This window comes from Anas acuta, chromosome 2 (assembly GCF_963932015.1).
Source record: "Anas acuta chromosome 2, bAnaAcu1.1, whole genome shotgun sequence".
NCBI classification, from domain to species: Eukaryota; Metazoa; Chordata; class Aves; order Anseriformes; family Anatidae; genus Anas; species Anas acuta.
The window spans coordinates 19,958,167-19,973,941 of NC_088980.1; the positions used below are offsets into that span (position 1 = coordinate 19,958,167).

The 15,775-nt window shown below is 35.4% G+C and overlaps 1 protein-coding gene across 4 annotated transcripts in view; it reads left to right on the forward strand.

Annotated features, from left to right (window-relative positions):
* NEBL (nebulette) overlaps positions 1-15,775 on the forward strand; it is a 255,761-nt gene that overhangs the window by 214,917 nt on the left and 25,069 nt on the right. Inside the window, exons 20-25 of one of the 4 annotated variants that reach the window (XM_068673774.1) lie at positions 272-276; positions 1,500-1,592; positions 2,670-2,774; positions 3,912-4,083; positions 7,981-8,073; positions 9,033-9,161. In XM_068673774.1, the coding sequence (XP_068529875.1) occupies positions 272-276; positions 1,500-1,592; positions 2,670-2,774; positions 3,912-4,083; positions 7,981-8,073; positions 9,033-9,161 (597 nt within the window). The remainder of the gene's footprint in view (positions 1-271; positions 277-1,499; positions 1,593-2,669; positions 2,775-3,911; positions 4,084-7,980; positions 8,074-9,032; positions 9,162-15,775) is intronic. The other 3 variants (XM_068673771.1, XM_068673772.1, XM_068673773.1) reach the window with 3 other exon arrangements.

A 15,775-nucleotide genomic window follows, 5' to 3' on the forward strand; every position in this document is an offset into this window, starting at 1 on the left:
AATAAATAAAAAAAAGGCTACAGTTGGACTCAAACTCCAGCTCTCTTGCCTCTCTTTCTTGGCTCCTCAGTAACTTTCCTGTTAGAGTTTATTTAATGCCTGAAACAATCATTAGAAAGTCAAGCTGTTTGTAGTTGGTAGAGCATGTGGAAGAAGGTAAGGAATTTTGGAATTCAGTGTTGCCTTCTTCCATTGTTGAAGTTGCACCTTGTTACTGAGTCTTCTTGCGGTGACTTCTGTTGACATCCATATTTCATGGGTCCACAAACAGCTATGGTGTTTCCCTAGGATGTTTTCACTCATGTTCCCCAAATTAATTCTGAGTTACAATTTTCAAAATAGTGTCCCTCTAACTTAAGTATATGCTATTTATTCATAGGTTGCTGCTGATGCATCTAGTTCCCCTAAAATGCACACTGTTCAAACAAACCTGTTTTACCAAGTGATCATTATACCTTTGCAAATGTCAGTTGTAAGTTTTAATCCATTTGGTAGTTTACCATCACTTCTATAAGACATTAATTTTTCAGTTAGAATATGTTGATGTGGACAGTTGATGTGTTGTGTGGCAAGACAATTGCTTGGACATTGTTAATGCCACAGTGCACTGCAGAATTATTAGCATAATGTATCAGCTCAGTTATTCTTACAACACAAAAGCAAGAACTCACTCGCAAACACATACACAAACACATATAAAAAAGAGATTTTTATGGAAACACTTTTTCTTCATAAAAGTGTTGATTGGCATAAATCATCCAAGAATCTCTGATTATTTACTAAATATGCACCATATTAGACTTCCTTGTATTAGGGGCCAAGATTAACAGACTGATCAGTCTGTCGATGCCGTATCTATCCTCTTTAGATACTGATCTGTCTTGAGTGTCCATTCGTTTAATGCATCATTGCTACTAGTGTAATTTGTTAAGAAGTGATAGAGGGGATAGATATTCCTAAGCTGAAAAGTACATTTAAATAAACATACGGTGAAATATAGATGGTTGGAATCAGTTTACAGTCCAGATGTATTGCACCCACTGTGTTTAATCACATTTGAATTTACAGAGTATACAAATTAGAATGTAGATGTTATTCTTATGGAATTTGTGTATGTGTGTAGAAATAAGCATTTAGAGTGGGCATTGCTGAAATTCATTTTTTTTTTTCATTTGCTCTGCTTCCCTTATTTATAGTTTACCCCATTCTGAATATAAGATACTTATCTGTACTGCCAAAGACCCGTGTGGTAAATGTCAAGATGTTGTGTGCATATGTGTGTATATATTCACACAAATGCGTTAATAAGAGGACTTTACAGAAAGAATTCAAGGTTATGCTTCAAAAATCAAGTTTTATAAGCTTTAATAAACTTCAAATGCATTTTAGCTTTTCATTTGTTTCCTGGGTGACCTTTTGAATCATACATTTTAATGTAATACAATGTGATACTGCTTTAGCTGACAAAGTATGTACCATTTTATCCTGTTAAATAATAGGTTCACTACAGAGAGCAGCCTGGCAAAGCTACTGCTGTGAGTGTCACTCCTGAGATAGAGAGAGTCAAGAAGAATCAAGACAATATCAGCTCGGCAAGTTTGAATCTTTTTGTCATTTATATTTTCTGTCACTGTAGGAATATAACAAGGATATGTTTTCCCATTTAGATTTGATGTGTCAAATGAATCCAACTGCATCATCCTCTGAATGATTTTTTTTTTTGTCCTTTGAATACATGACTGCACATATAGGCAACAAAAATATTCAGACTTGTGGTTATTCTTATAAAAAATGTAAGAGGTCAGTTCAAGAACCTTTGTCTCTTGTTACCAAGTTTGATTTGCTAGATTTTAGGAGTAAATTATGGGAAAGGGCAAAGGAAATGAGATTTTAACTTTAGTGCAGATTTTTTTTTTGTGTATATGTGATTCAGAGCATGGAAGCATATCCGTTCCACTCTGCAACATGTAGTAGTCCTAAATAGATCCTATTATTAATCACTAAAGGGTAGATACTGTATTAATCTTGGCCTTTTTTTTGGATAATACTTGCCTTTGGAGGTATGTAGGGGAGACGCGCATTCATTGTCACACAGTACTGTAAGAAGACAGTACTAATAAGGAGCAAAGAAGTCAAAGGAGCACAGTGAAGTAAAGGACCAGACTAGTTCTGTTACAGACTGTGTTCTCAACACTGAAACATCAGTGGTGAAACCCCTACAGATGATAAGTAGAACAGGCTTCCATGCAGAACCACTGTCTCAAGGTGGCAGAAGAGAATGAACAGTAGTGAACACTTTAGAACTGACTGTATGGGTGAAGAGTAAAGTAGCTCTTGTTTATCAAAGGATCTGTTTAAGGACAAAAATCTGAACTTCTAAGTAACTACGTATGTCTTAAGCCTTAAAACAGTCAAGTGTTTCAGCTTCCACGTAACAATGATTTTTTTGACTGATTGATGGAATAAACATGTCCTTTGGCCTTATCAATACCGTAGCCCATCTGTATCCTCCCTTTGAAATAAGATCATTAGAAAATGAATGTAAAGAAAGAAAACAGAAAAATTCTGGGCATTATGATTTGGAAAATATGCTTTTGCATAGTGTGGTTCTCACCATACCTTCTACGGTAAACAAAACCTTCATGTATGCTGTTGTTGCTGTTTTTCAGGTGAAGTACAGCAGTGATCAGAGGCAGATGAAAGGTAGACGTAGTGTGATTCTAGACACACCTGAGCTAAGGCATGTCAAAGAAACACAAAACAACATCTCAATGGTAGGGTACCTTCTTCTTATAACTAGAATATACTAAGGAATGACACTTGACTTCCACTGGATTTTGCCTTCCATTAATATAGGTAACTAATGAAACTCTCTGCTCAAGTATGGAAAGAATATTTTCTTCTTATGCCTGTTGAGGGAGTGTTTGCTAACTGCATATGACTGTAATGAACGTTTTCAAAATACTAATAAACAGTTTTCTAACAGGTAAATGTCTGTTCTTTTTTGTTATTGTTGTTTTTTTTTTTTTTAATTTAAAAAAAAAAAACTCATTTGAGCATCACACAGTTTGACTGGATTAGGTGACACACTTCACCATGTGCCTGTGCACGTTCCTAGTTTCTGCGTGACTTTTGTTCTTGGAATGAGTTTTGTGTGCATCTGCTTGTGTGAGAATGTTTGTCAATTTTAAATCTTTGATGATTAAGACTAAAAAAGTAAAAATGCATAATTGGGGGTACTACCTTTATAACTCTTACTAATACTGGTTTTGTTCCAACACTTGGTTATATAACACTTTATACTCTAACGTCTTTGTATTTTATTTATTTCCTTTCTTTCTTTTTATTTTTTGAAAGCAGGCTGCTTAGAATAAGTTCAATTTTTATTCCTAAAAACCTTTGTTTAAAGCCAATTGGCATACTACCTTTTTTTTTTTTTTTTTTTTTATGAATCTGTGCATAGCATCAAAATTTGCAGTGAGTACTTGAGTTCTTAAGAAGTACACTGCTGGAACATTTTTACTGACAGAATTAGTTGTCTACATCATCACAGAGATGTCCTATCTCAAAGGGGATGGATCAGATGACCATCTGATGAGGGCTTTTCCTGTTATACTCAATGATTTATGTGACTATAAGATGATACTTTGCTGCTCAAGTAAATGTCTCATTTGGTGGCAATATAAAACAAATGCAAAAATGATAATAAAATATCAAGGTATCAGGTCAGGGAGACAAGCTGGAAGTCCTGCTGAGTCTCTTCTATCTCATATGCATAACAATTCTATTATGGTACAAAACCCAAAGAATATAAGTGCTTAAAGCAAACAGTTATGAATTCCTGCATAGAATAACCATTTGCTGTCAACTAAAGCTTGGGGAATAATGTAATTCTTCTTTTATTTTGCTAGGTAAAATATCATGAAGATTTTGAGAAGACAAAAGGCAGAGGCTTCACCCCAGTGGTAGATGATCCTGTAACAGAGCGGGTGCGGAAAAACACCCAGGTTGTGAGTGATGCAGCATATAAGGGTGTGCACCCACATATAGTTGAAATGGATAGAAGACCTGGAATAATTGTTGGTAAGTTGCTAAATAACGTTGCTATCCGAAACACTGTGGGAAAGCCTTCACTACTGTTCTCCATTATATCCAAGAAAAAATACTCCCAAATTTCATTTTCACTCTTTTCTCAGTGTGAAACATTGAACTACTGGTCCAATGCTAGCTTCTAGGGAAGTAGATGGGAATGAATGATAGGTATACTTTGATCTATTTATTTATTTAATTTGTGTGTGAAATATGGATATTAATTACTGTAGCTTTACTTTTAAACACTGACTTTTCAATAAAAGCCAAAATATCTGTTTTGTTCTTTATTTTGTGTAGAAGAGAGATAGTTAAATTGGTGGTTCTGCAAGGTCTTGATGTTGCAGACCAGTTCAGATTTCCACCTACACTGGTCAGCTATTTCTCTAGAGCTATACATGGCCCATGTACCTTGTGTTTTGGAATTACATACAGCTTTTGAAGTAGCACAAGACGTAACTCATTAATAACTTGATAGATTTCTGGTGAGCCAGACACCATGGCATTCAGAAGAGATGCTCTAAAAGATGATCCAAGGTAAGACCAGATGTATGAAGCTAGAATATAGACTATTTTTGTATTAGGAGACAAGTAATTGTGGGAAGGTATTCATAACAAACAGTGGTTCAAAATAAAAATGCATATTTGAATTCTTTTAAAAGTAAGCAAGCCTGCTGTGGTGAAAGAAATGTCAACTTAACATTTATTTTTACACATTTTTTGTTTGGTGTGTTCTGTTTTTCTGTGCTTTACAACAGTATTGACAACTGAGTGCACAGGGAAAATCATCCTGAAGTAGCACTCTAAAATCCTTCATATGTAATAACAAGAATTGAGTTTAAGCCTACCTCTCAGAAAGTAACAGAAACTACAGGTGAAACAGAGTAATTGGTAGGTCATATAGTCCATCCTCCTGCCTAAAATAAGGTTAACTATCTATTCTAATTCCTGACGGATACTTCATCAGCTTTGTCCTGAAAGTCTCAAAATGAGTTCCCACTATTTAGAGAAGTGTATTTCTTTCCTGCTGTATGGCCACTTTTTATATGCCTATAGCTCCAGCCTTCCATCAGATGGAATTTGTCAAATGTGGATGTTTAGAGAGTGCTGCCCAGGGAATCTACTGGTGTTTTTAAGACCATGCAAATCTTAGAGGTCCACATACTCTGGATCTATGGCAACACTTTGTTCAGTTAAATTACTGCCTGGACAGACCCAAGCACTGTATCAAATGTCTCACTTCCATAGCTAGAGGTGGTACAGCCAAAGAAAAGCTCCTGTAAAATCACAGTTCAATATACAGTTTGGTGCATGCTTCAAACCCCCTGGACTATGCTGCATTGCATAGTCTACACTAGCCCTTGGTGGCAATCATGAGTGCAGCCCTGTTTTCTATAACTGAACGCTTGCTAGTTCAAATTGATTAGGATTAAGAACTTCCCTGAGAAATTCTTGAACTATGTGACTGAAATATTACTATTTTTTAGTACTCTTTATCAACTAAAGAGTATCAAAACACAGAAGAACTCTTAGTTCCCTGTACCCATCAAACAGCAAAAATAGTGCCACTATTTAAAGGAGATAGGCCATGACAAACCTGAAAGCCTAATATCCAGTGATATTTCACCTAATGCTTTTTCAGAGTGAACAGCAGTTATAATACCTTCTTGTGTAAAAAGATGCAGTGAGCTCGCTGTTCAAGGAATGTCCTTGGCAGCTGGAAAAAAACAACTGCACACTGACAAAAAAACAACTATGAGTCTCTTGAGTTTTTTCTTAGTTGATAAAAGTTCATCCAGTTAGAAGAAGTATTTCTGTGTTAGAATGCATCTGGCTGTTCTTTTAAAGTATTATCAGTGAAGCTGTAACAACTTTTTTTCAAATGATTGATTGGTAAAATTAATGTTTGTGCTCTGGAAAATAGGCACTAGTTTTAACCATGCTAAAGCCATTCTAGTCATCAAGATATATTGATCTATCAGAGTTTTGAATCTGTGACAAAAGACGCTTCATGATTCTCATGTGAGTTTAAGGATATTTTAAACTGGCATAAGTTACCAGGATGATAAAACAGATAAATTCTATAAATTACCAAGGTTCTGATTTTACCTGTGTTATTTCAGATTTACAAAGACAGATACAATCAATGGCTGCTGCATTACTGCTGCCGTGACATCATACTTATTAAGCCTTTACTTACCAAGACATGATCAAACAGGAAAAGCTTTACACTTACCAGTTCCTCCCACCCATCTTGTGCCTGTCAGAGCTTTATGTAGTTGCATAATTTATCATCATTATGACTAACACATAGTTTATCAAAAGATTGTACATTGGCTTTTATTCATCTTGTCAAGAGGGAGTTAGCACTATGCTTCACCTTGCAGGAGTTGCAATAGATAACACATAATGCTCATACATTGAATCTGTTCTAAAGCCAGGGAAACACAGCCAGGGATTTGTTTCCTCTGACTGTTCTTTCCATTGCCTCTAAGATATTAATCATTTGAAACACAACATATATGGGGTCCCCATAGTCCTGCTTTACCTACCAACACATTATTTAGCTTTGCACCACTCAAACCAGCAAAAGGACCAAGGAGGGAAGACTATTATTTTTCCCACTTCCATTGCAGTGAGTAAATCTTGAAGACAGGTCTGCCTGAGATGCAAACCAATAATAAAAAGGTGTGATTTGATATATTTATGCTTGATTGCACTTTACATCAAGATTTTATTTTAAACTTGTTTGGAGTGATTAAATGATTATTATATTTTTAGGCACAGCAGTTATGAATTGTATATATTACAGATTGTACTGAGTAGATCAAAAAGTCACACTGTAGCTGATTATGCATTTGTTATAAGCTTCCTCTTAGCTTGTACAACATTAATTGTTTGTTAAAAGCTTATTAAAATCATGGTTGAATCTGTGTTCAACTTTATGCTGTGTTTATAACTAGAGCTTGGATGTGAAATTATTTATTTCTTATGGACTACATTTCTTTCAATATCTAGTTCAGAAGTGAATTCAAGATGTGTTAATAATTTATTTGTGTGAATTAAAACTGAAGGTCTTGCAGTTATGATTGTTATTGAATTGAATGAATTCCAAAAATACTTTTCAATACTGAGATAGTGGATCAACATTAAGTCTGTGTCCCAGGAAACAGAGACAAAGAGAATTACTAGTTAAGATAACAGTGGGCTTCATTTTACCCAACTGTAGTTGTCTAAAGTGTAGATTTCTACAGATGAATTTGTCACCCTGGTTCATTTCTTTCTTTTTTGTATTGGTAAGGAAAGATGAAAAACCAACAACAACCAACCTTTTGAGCTTAAATGAATTGAGCAAATTTTAGAGGTTTATTTTGGATGAGATGATCTATGCCCCCAATTCTGCTTAGTCGGCTGACTTCATCTCTGCTGTATGCAGAGGAGGTCTTAGGCTCATAGGTCTGTATTACATACGCCAGCTGTAGAGATGGATGAAGGATGCTGTTGGTGAGCTGGGGAAATCACATAGCTTTGATGATTCTGGTTCTGCTGTGGAAAAGATTGTATGTATGTGATATGTAACTACAATAAATGTGATATTTATTTAAACTTAAGAAAATACTATAATCATATTTAGAAAAGGAAAACAAAAATTGAGGAAAGAAAGTCTCTTTAAAATAATGTCAGCGCTTTAAAATGGATGCACCAAGTTTTTTAAGATGGAAATTTATGCTTTGCAGTCCTTTCAGGTGAATATTTAGAGCTTTTAGTTAATTTGTACATGAAGATAAGCAGTCAATTAGTCATAAATTGTTAAAACTCACCGCTTTCATACTTTTACTTCCTTTGTTTTTGTTTTTTGTTTGTCTTACCATTTCTATGCTTTGGGGAAAGATCTTAAAGTTTGGCGCACAGATCCTGGCTCCATCTTCGACATTGATCCTCTGGAGGACAATATTCAGTCTAGGAGTCTGCATATGCTTTCTGGTATTGCTTATATCCTGACTTTTCACCAAATCAGCTTTTTCTTTGTTTATGAACAAAGTTGATATAGTAAATTTTCTGGTCAATATGCCAGCCATATGTTTTATATATATGTTTTGTTTTCATATATATGTATGTATATATGACTGTTTTATAGCAGTTTTTTACAGGAACTCAAGCTGTTATCACATGTGCAGATAAGAAATAGTGAAAGAAATCTTATGCTAAACAACAATTACTCATGCCACTTAGAAATAGTCACTTAGAAAGCATTGACCTTCTTTGTCCTCATTATGGATTTTAAAATAGCTAGACCTTAATAAAATTTCAGAGATATAGGTGACATATTTATGAAATTGATTTTTTTTTCCTATGCACATTTTGCTTATATGGCACATGATATTATACCTTATGCTAGTGTTTACTGTTCCAAGGATAATAACTTATCTTTGTTAATAATATAAGAATAGATGGAAAAGTAGGGAAGTTAATGTAATGATATGCAGCAATGTTTTGGCTCAACAAGATTTTTTCCCCAGATGTATTTAATTTGAATGTTTAATTTTGCATGCATATTTTCTTTGGTACTGGGAGTGGAACCTTATTTTGAATGTCCTACAGCAGTACTTCTATGTGCACTTGTATGCATGCTGAAAGAAAAGGACGATTTGATTTTCCACTGTAAATTTTCATGTCATCTTATCTCTCTCTTTTTTTTTTTTTAATATTTTGTCATTTCTGCTATTCTTTTAAAGCAGAGAACAATCTTAGTTGTGTTTGATTTTGAAGCAATTTTCTGAACTAATAGTGTTCAAAAATGGATATAAAATTGTGCAAAATTCATTTTTCTCTAGTTTAAACACTATCAGTGTATGAATATCAATGTTACTGGTTGTGTTTTTTATTGTTTTGCTTTTAATTTCATATATTTACAGCGATTTTATTTCTTTCTACTTTTGTAGAAAGAGCAAGCCGTTACAGTAAGCAGTACTTGCATTCTACAAGTTTGGGAGATTATAAATCAGATGGTTCTGACACGAACCCTACCTTTTCATACTGCAGTGAGATAACAAGGCCATCTGAAGAAGGAGGTAGCCCTTATTCCCACGTTTTTCACTAATAACACTATCAGTGTGCTGAGACCTCACAGGCCTGTATTAACTCAATACCCTTGTACAGTCACAAATCATTGGAAACTGTGTAAGCTATTGCACTGATTGATTAAGGAAGCAAAGCAATATCTCCAGTTCACACAGTTTCTTGCATGACAGTTTGCTTTATCATGTATTCTTTTTGACCATTTTAGGAAGTGTGTAAGTCCAAAACCCCTACTAACTCCCATTTACAGTGCTTAAGTGAAGATGTATTGTGTTTTTGCAAAACTTGCATGAATTGGATTTTTTTTTCCTCTGGAAATTCGGTTACACAATGTAACTGAAAAAAAAATACATCTCTAAACTGAAAAAAATAAATTTAACTTGTGCTTTTTAGTGAGCAAATCAACCATATAATAGCATTTTATTCACTCATGTACTTCTTCCAGTATCAAATTTTTCAGGTTTTTTTGGCTCTCCATTTCCATCCTAGAAGGAAAAGCATAACAATAGGAAAAACTGGCCACATTGTCCCATGTGAAAGTTTTCTTACAGACTCAGCAGTTTGGGAGCAGAGATAGTATTCAGTAGAGAAGTTTATATAGTCTGATATTGCTTTGCATGTATTAATATTAGAATATTTTGGCAAACCTGCCTTCCCAGGTACAAACCCACATCTTGCATATGATGGATGCCATAGATTAAGACAGAAATTATGAAGATGATGGATTAGGGTCTACTCATTCCAGTGGAATTACAGTGTACTAGACTTGACTGGTGAATTGTAAATGTTCAGAAACATTGCATTCTATGCACGTATATATATTTTAAAAATAGTTGTGCAATTTCTACTTCTTGATTGTGGAAGAAAGTGCATTGAAAATCGTATTCAAAAGGTTACTATTTTTTTCTCTTTAGAAGATGTTAAAGTTATTGCTACTATTTAGTTGCCTGGAATCCTTGAATTACTCATGCTTTAAGGCATCTTAATTGTAGACCCCTGTTTAACTTCTCCCACTGGCCAGAGTAATGTGTTGTTATAGTTGCTAGAGTATAGCGAGTCTACATTATATTAGGTGCTGCATAAATATACACAAGCAGTTCTGATTAAGAACAGGTGAGTAAGAAAGTGTTTGGACTGAAGAACTGACTGAATGCATGAAGAAATACAGGTCTTGACAGAGGATCAGCCCCTTATGTCGGTCAATCTTTATTTGATATTTTAACTTAATTCCCAACTCTTTTAATAGCTTATAGTAAAAATGCTCATTTGCTGTTTTTTATGTCTCTTCCTGTGTTGGTGTGAAGTGGTCTTTGCAGTGCAGTGCATATTGTCCTAAATACCTATTCTGATCTTCCTTTTGGCTCTACTCCAACCATTTTAACATTGCTTTGTCAGCTTGATTTGATTGCTAACAGGTATTTTTATTACTTGCCGTATCAATAATAGGAAGCAGACTTTATTTTTCTGATTGTTTTGGCAATAATAAGATTTCTTTTTGTGTGTCTTTTAAAATCTGTTATGGCGATGTGTTGAATAGATCCTTACTAGGATCAACATGTTTTAGCAAGATACTGTTTCTGCTTTCGAACCAGCTGGCTAGCCAGGGTTTGAGTACTGGTAGACGATTCCCATTGCATGGGAGAAATAAATGTCAGAGCTAAGTAATTCGACATAATCTAAATGATTTACAAGGAAGTGCCATTTCTGTGAACGCATTCAGAATATAGTATCTTTGGTCAAAAATATCAATATTTTGATGGCAGTGTTCTGTTAAAACTATCATTTATTATATTGCCACAAGGTCAGTTTGCCCTTGAACTTTATACAGTCTCTCTAAATGAGAATCAAGTCTGCTTTGCTGAGATTTCATGGCTGTTTCTCACAGAGTTTGTACTTTTAGCTCTAGTATTTTTTTCTTACAGGTGATTGTTCAACCTGAAAGACAGTTGGACACCTGTAATCAATTTTATAACCTCTATGTGTCTTTAGCCTTGTTTTCATAACCTTTTCTCTGTTCATATGTTGTTTAATTGCCAGTTTATTCTGGATATGCAAGTCTTCACCAGTTCGCTGCCACTGCTGATGGAATCGTTCCTTAGCCACCTCTCCCAGACCTTAGTTGGGTCCCTGGCTTCATACCAGATGTTAAAGGCCTAAATAACTCACTCTCTTGTCTTTGGTGCATTTCAGTTACAACATCATAGGGGGGCTACTAACATTTTTCACTAGAATTACTTCTTCCTATTTGTTTTCCTGACAGTTATTTTAGATTATGTGGTAAAGCCAAGCCAAGTATGCTTCCCATGGAGATTTTCCTACAAAATCTCCAAAATCTCTAGGTTTTTACATGATGTAAGTTTGGGAAAATCCCTGTTCATTTAGACTACTGCGGATAAAGTCAGATAGAAACCAATTGTTAACACTTTTCAGCGAGATTGATGCAGGTACTGAACATTCCATTTGATATTCAGTTTGAAATTACTTTTCAGCTTTTTCAGTCCTTTTTTGCAACTGCTCTCTGTTAGTACTTTACAAGGTCGACTTCATTACTTCATGATAATCATTGAAACTTTTGCCGTTCTGAACAGAAGGTATTGCACTAGAGCTTTCCTGTCTACCTAAATGCTCTGTAATTAATTGCCACCCTAACAAAAATTTCCTTTTTTCCTGCAAGCCATCCTGTAGCACTACTCAGAAACAGTTGGGTGCCACATTAGTTCTTACAAAATTCTCAGCTGTTTTTCAAGCAGTTATTTTCAGCTTGTCTAAAGAGGAACAGAAGCTAATAATTTCTCTTTAAATCCTGTTTTTAACACTGGTGTTACAACTTGTCAGGCATGCAGCTATTCTGTCAATTTTGGGAAGGTCTTTCAGATTATTTTAGTCAGAAGGAGAAGGAGATGTATGGATATGAGAGTTATTTTTGTTTATGAAGACAGATTACACAGTTCAATCTTTGCAGAACACTGTAGAGAAAAAAAAGGCAGCAAGAGTCATATAACGGCTTGGGTTGGAAGGGACCTTAAAGATCACCTAGTTCCTACCCCACTGCCATGGGGGGTTGCCATCCACTTGATCAGGTTGCTCAAGCCCCAGCCACATGATCTTGAACACCTCCAGGGATGGGGCATCCACAGTTTCCCTGAGCAACCTGTTCCAGTGCCTTACCACCGTCATAGTAAATAACTTCTTAATAATATCTAATCTAAATCTCCCATCTTTTATTTTAGTGCTGTTCCCCCTTGTCCTATCATTTTACTCATGTCTGAGTAAAAAGTTGCTCTCCATATTTTTTATAAGCCCCCTTTAAGTAATGAAAAGCTGCAACGAAATCTCCCCAGAGCCTTCTCTTCTTTAGGCTGAACAGCCCCAGCTCTCTCAACCTTTCTTTGTAGGAGAGGCGCTCCAGCACTCCAATCATCCTTGTGGCCCTCCTCTGGACTCATTCTAATACATCCATGTCCTTCTTGTGATGGGGGCCCCAGACCTGGATGCAACACTCCCAGTGGGGCTTCACAAAGTCAAAGCAGAGGGTGACAATTACCTCCCTCTATCTGCTGGACACCCTGGGCTGCAAGCACACACTGCCAGCTCATGTCAATCTTTTCATCCACCAGAACCCACAAATCCATATAACTATGGATTTTTCAGTGTCAGAAGGGAACGTAGCTGCCACCTAATTGGACTTGTATTGATAGTCTCTACAGTGTTTCTCAGATTGTGCAGAAGCATGCATTTCTAGAAAGATATCTTCTATTTTAAGGTCTGCAAATTAACAGTGAATCTACCATCTCCTGCTGGCAACTGCAGTAAGTGAAACTGGCATTTAGCTCACACCATCCAGGGCTCATGACTATTTTCTTTAATTCCATTCCTGCAAAGGCAAGAGTAAAAATCCTTGAAAGCAACACAAATTTACAACAATTTTGGAGGTTTTTTTTTTTTTTTTATTTTAGAACACTTTGCATATATATTCTTTTCAGTAGTTCCATCTCTGGAGACTGAGGCAGGGAAGAGACTGTTAACACATGAGTTTTACATGTGGTAGGATGTAAAACATGGAAATGGATTTGTGGTATACGTTCTAGTGAGAATCACAGAAACTGAACTGAGTTGCTCAAAGCTGTGTGTCCAGGTGTAAACAAAGGGTGGCACGATAAAGTGAAGGCTGCAAATAAACCTTTAAGATTAATTGTATTTTTCTTCAAGCCCATTATACAAAGCAAAGAAAAAACAAAAAAGGTGCTATCAATTATTTCTGGGTTGGTTTAGGATTCGTCAAGTTAGGTAGTCTGTTTTAGGATTAGTCAAGCTATTGAGTGCACATAAATTTGTAATTAAGGGAGCTGACCTACATTACCTTGTATTTACAAGGGTCACTGAGATACTACTGCAACAAATTCCAGACTTTGCCGTGATGGCAGAGAAGGGACTGTGCACATTTGTGTATCACTACCACAAAGTCTTCTGATGTTTGACCAGATGATAACAGATGACTCATGGCACTGCTACTAGGGCTACCATTATTTTTGTCACTCCGGTTTTGTGCGTTCTTTCATTTATGTGGAGACGAGGAATTCCTGTTAGTGTTTTTGGAATGAGAAGATCCATGTCCACTGGAGGAACATCACTGTTATTTCATTTTTTTTTGTGTCTCTTTCTCATTATGCAACAATTTGCGTGCACATTTTGTTTTCATTATACCTCAGTGAAAGTATTTTCTGTAAGGATCCTCTTTTTGTTTTAGTTATGAAAGTCCATTTATGCTGCTTTCTTTCCATCCTGTTTCAACTGCAGGATGTTTTCATTTCACTTTGCAATATTTTTCTTTCTCTTAGTTCTTATTTTAATTATCTTTCAATTTATTGTATTTCTTTGTTGTTTTCTGTTTAGCAGTCTCTTGTTTTTCTTTGGTTTAAATCAACAGGATTTTATTTAAATATTACCAAGTTTTGTTTTCAGTCTGAAGGTTTAAAATGGTCTTAGCGAACATCCCACTATGGATGAATTAAACATTTTTTTTTCCCTGATGTACCATTTTTTCATTTTAGTTGAAACCTTTCTGCTTGCTTTTGCTTTTGTCTTTTTTTTTTTTTTTTTTTTAATTGATTTCCTTTTAATTCCTAGTTTAATATTTATGCATCAGTATATGGTCATTATATATATGTTTTTCCTTGCTATATGTTTGGAATTTTTCAGTTTATTAAAGTATCCCTTTATTCTTATTTTAAGTTGCGTATAGTCTGTAGATGGAGAAAAGTCAGAGGTGGCTATCAGTTCCTTTTGTTGATGTGTTGTTACTTTGCTGGGAAAAAGCATGATTTTATCATCATATAAAACCTATAAACCTATTAAAACCTATATAGAACTCAGTCTGCAGAAGTCAGCAGATAAGTTTGCTGTACTCCAAAAAGCTTGCATGATGTAGGAAGCCTTAGTGGATGTTAGGAAAGAATGTTCAAGTACCTTCTGCTGCATTTTAAAAATGAATGCTAATATTCTATGTATTCTGGAATCAATGTGTTACTGATTGGCTGCATGTCCATTATTTAGCTTTTTCTCCTTCAGATTAATCTGTTAAGATGTTTACCTGCCACCAGAAAGGTAATGAGAATTAATATGAAGAGACCATGATCTGAGGTTTTAGGTCTTCTTTCCTTTATTCCGATATAAGGGGTCAGCTGCTAACACTCAAGTCTTTTCCTCACTTTTACTTTTACCTGGGAAGCTTCCTCCTGTTACTCACACTGCTAGTTCAAGTTCAGAAATTTCAACAGAGCATGAAATTCCACTTATAACTTGATAGGCTTTAAATTTTTGTTATCAACCTTAAAAGTAACCTGTAGGTTTCTAAGAGAAAACTGAAAATTAGTATTAGATATTCCACTGATATTACATAATAATGGGTCACATCCACAAAAAGATTATTGCAATCAACCTTTGAGGAATAAATATGGGAGATGGTCATGGTGGCAATTTGACTCCAAAGTCAAATTTAGAACAGTACTACAGTATTTTCCTGTGGTGTATAGGTGCTTAAAATCTTGAAGTATTTATATAGCTTGAAAAGGGAGTAAAGTCAATGAGAAACAGTAAGTCCTTTAATTTATCTCCCTAGTGGTATGTCCTCCTTGTGATATGAGCCTTCTGAAGAAGAAAGACTTCAGAGCAGCTGAGCCTGCTGCCCCCCCATTCCTCCTCTTCTCTGGACTCTAGGGGTTATCTTTCTCCTTTCCTCACTGAGGCAGAAACATGTTGTAGGCCGTTAGAAGTACTATTGTTTGAACTGCAGTCTGAACACAGCCAAGCAAATTTTGATCAGTGCAAAATACAATACATATTATTTTATAGCACTGACAATATTGCTTTCAGAATGACACTGACATTTTAAACACTGATTTCAAGAATGTCTTCTTCTCTAACCCTAGGACACACCATATATGTCTCTGTTTCTAAAATGTTTGTTTGTAGGGTTTGCTTCAGGCTTTGATATGGGATCATAGAATCATTTAGATTAGAAGAAAAAAAAGGGCAAGATCATCAAGTCCAACCACACGTACCACAGAAACTCCTAGAACAAGAAACTATGCTGTTACTTCTGCTTCTG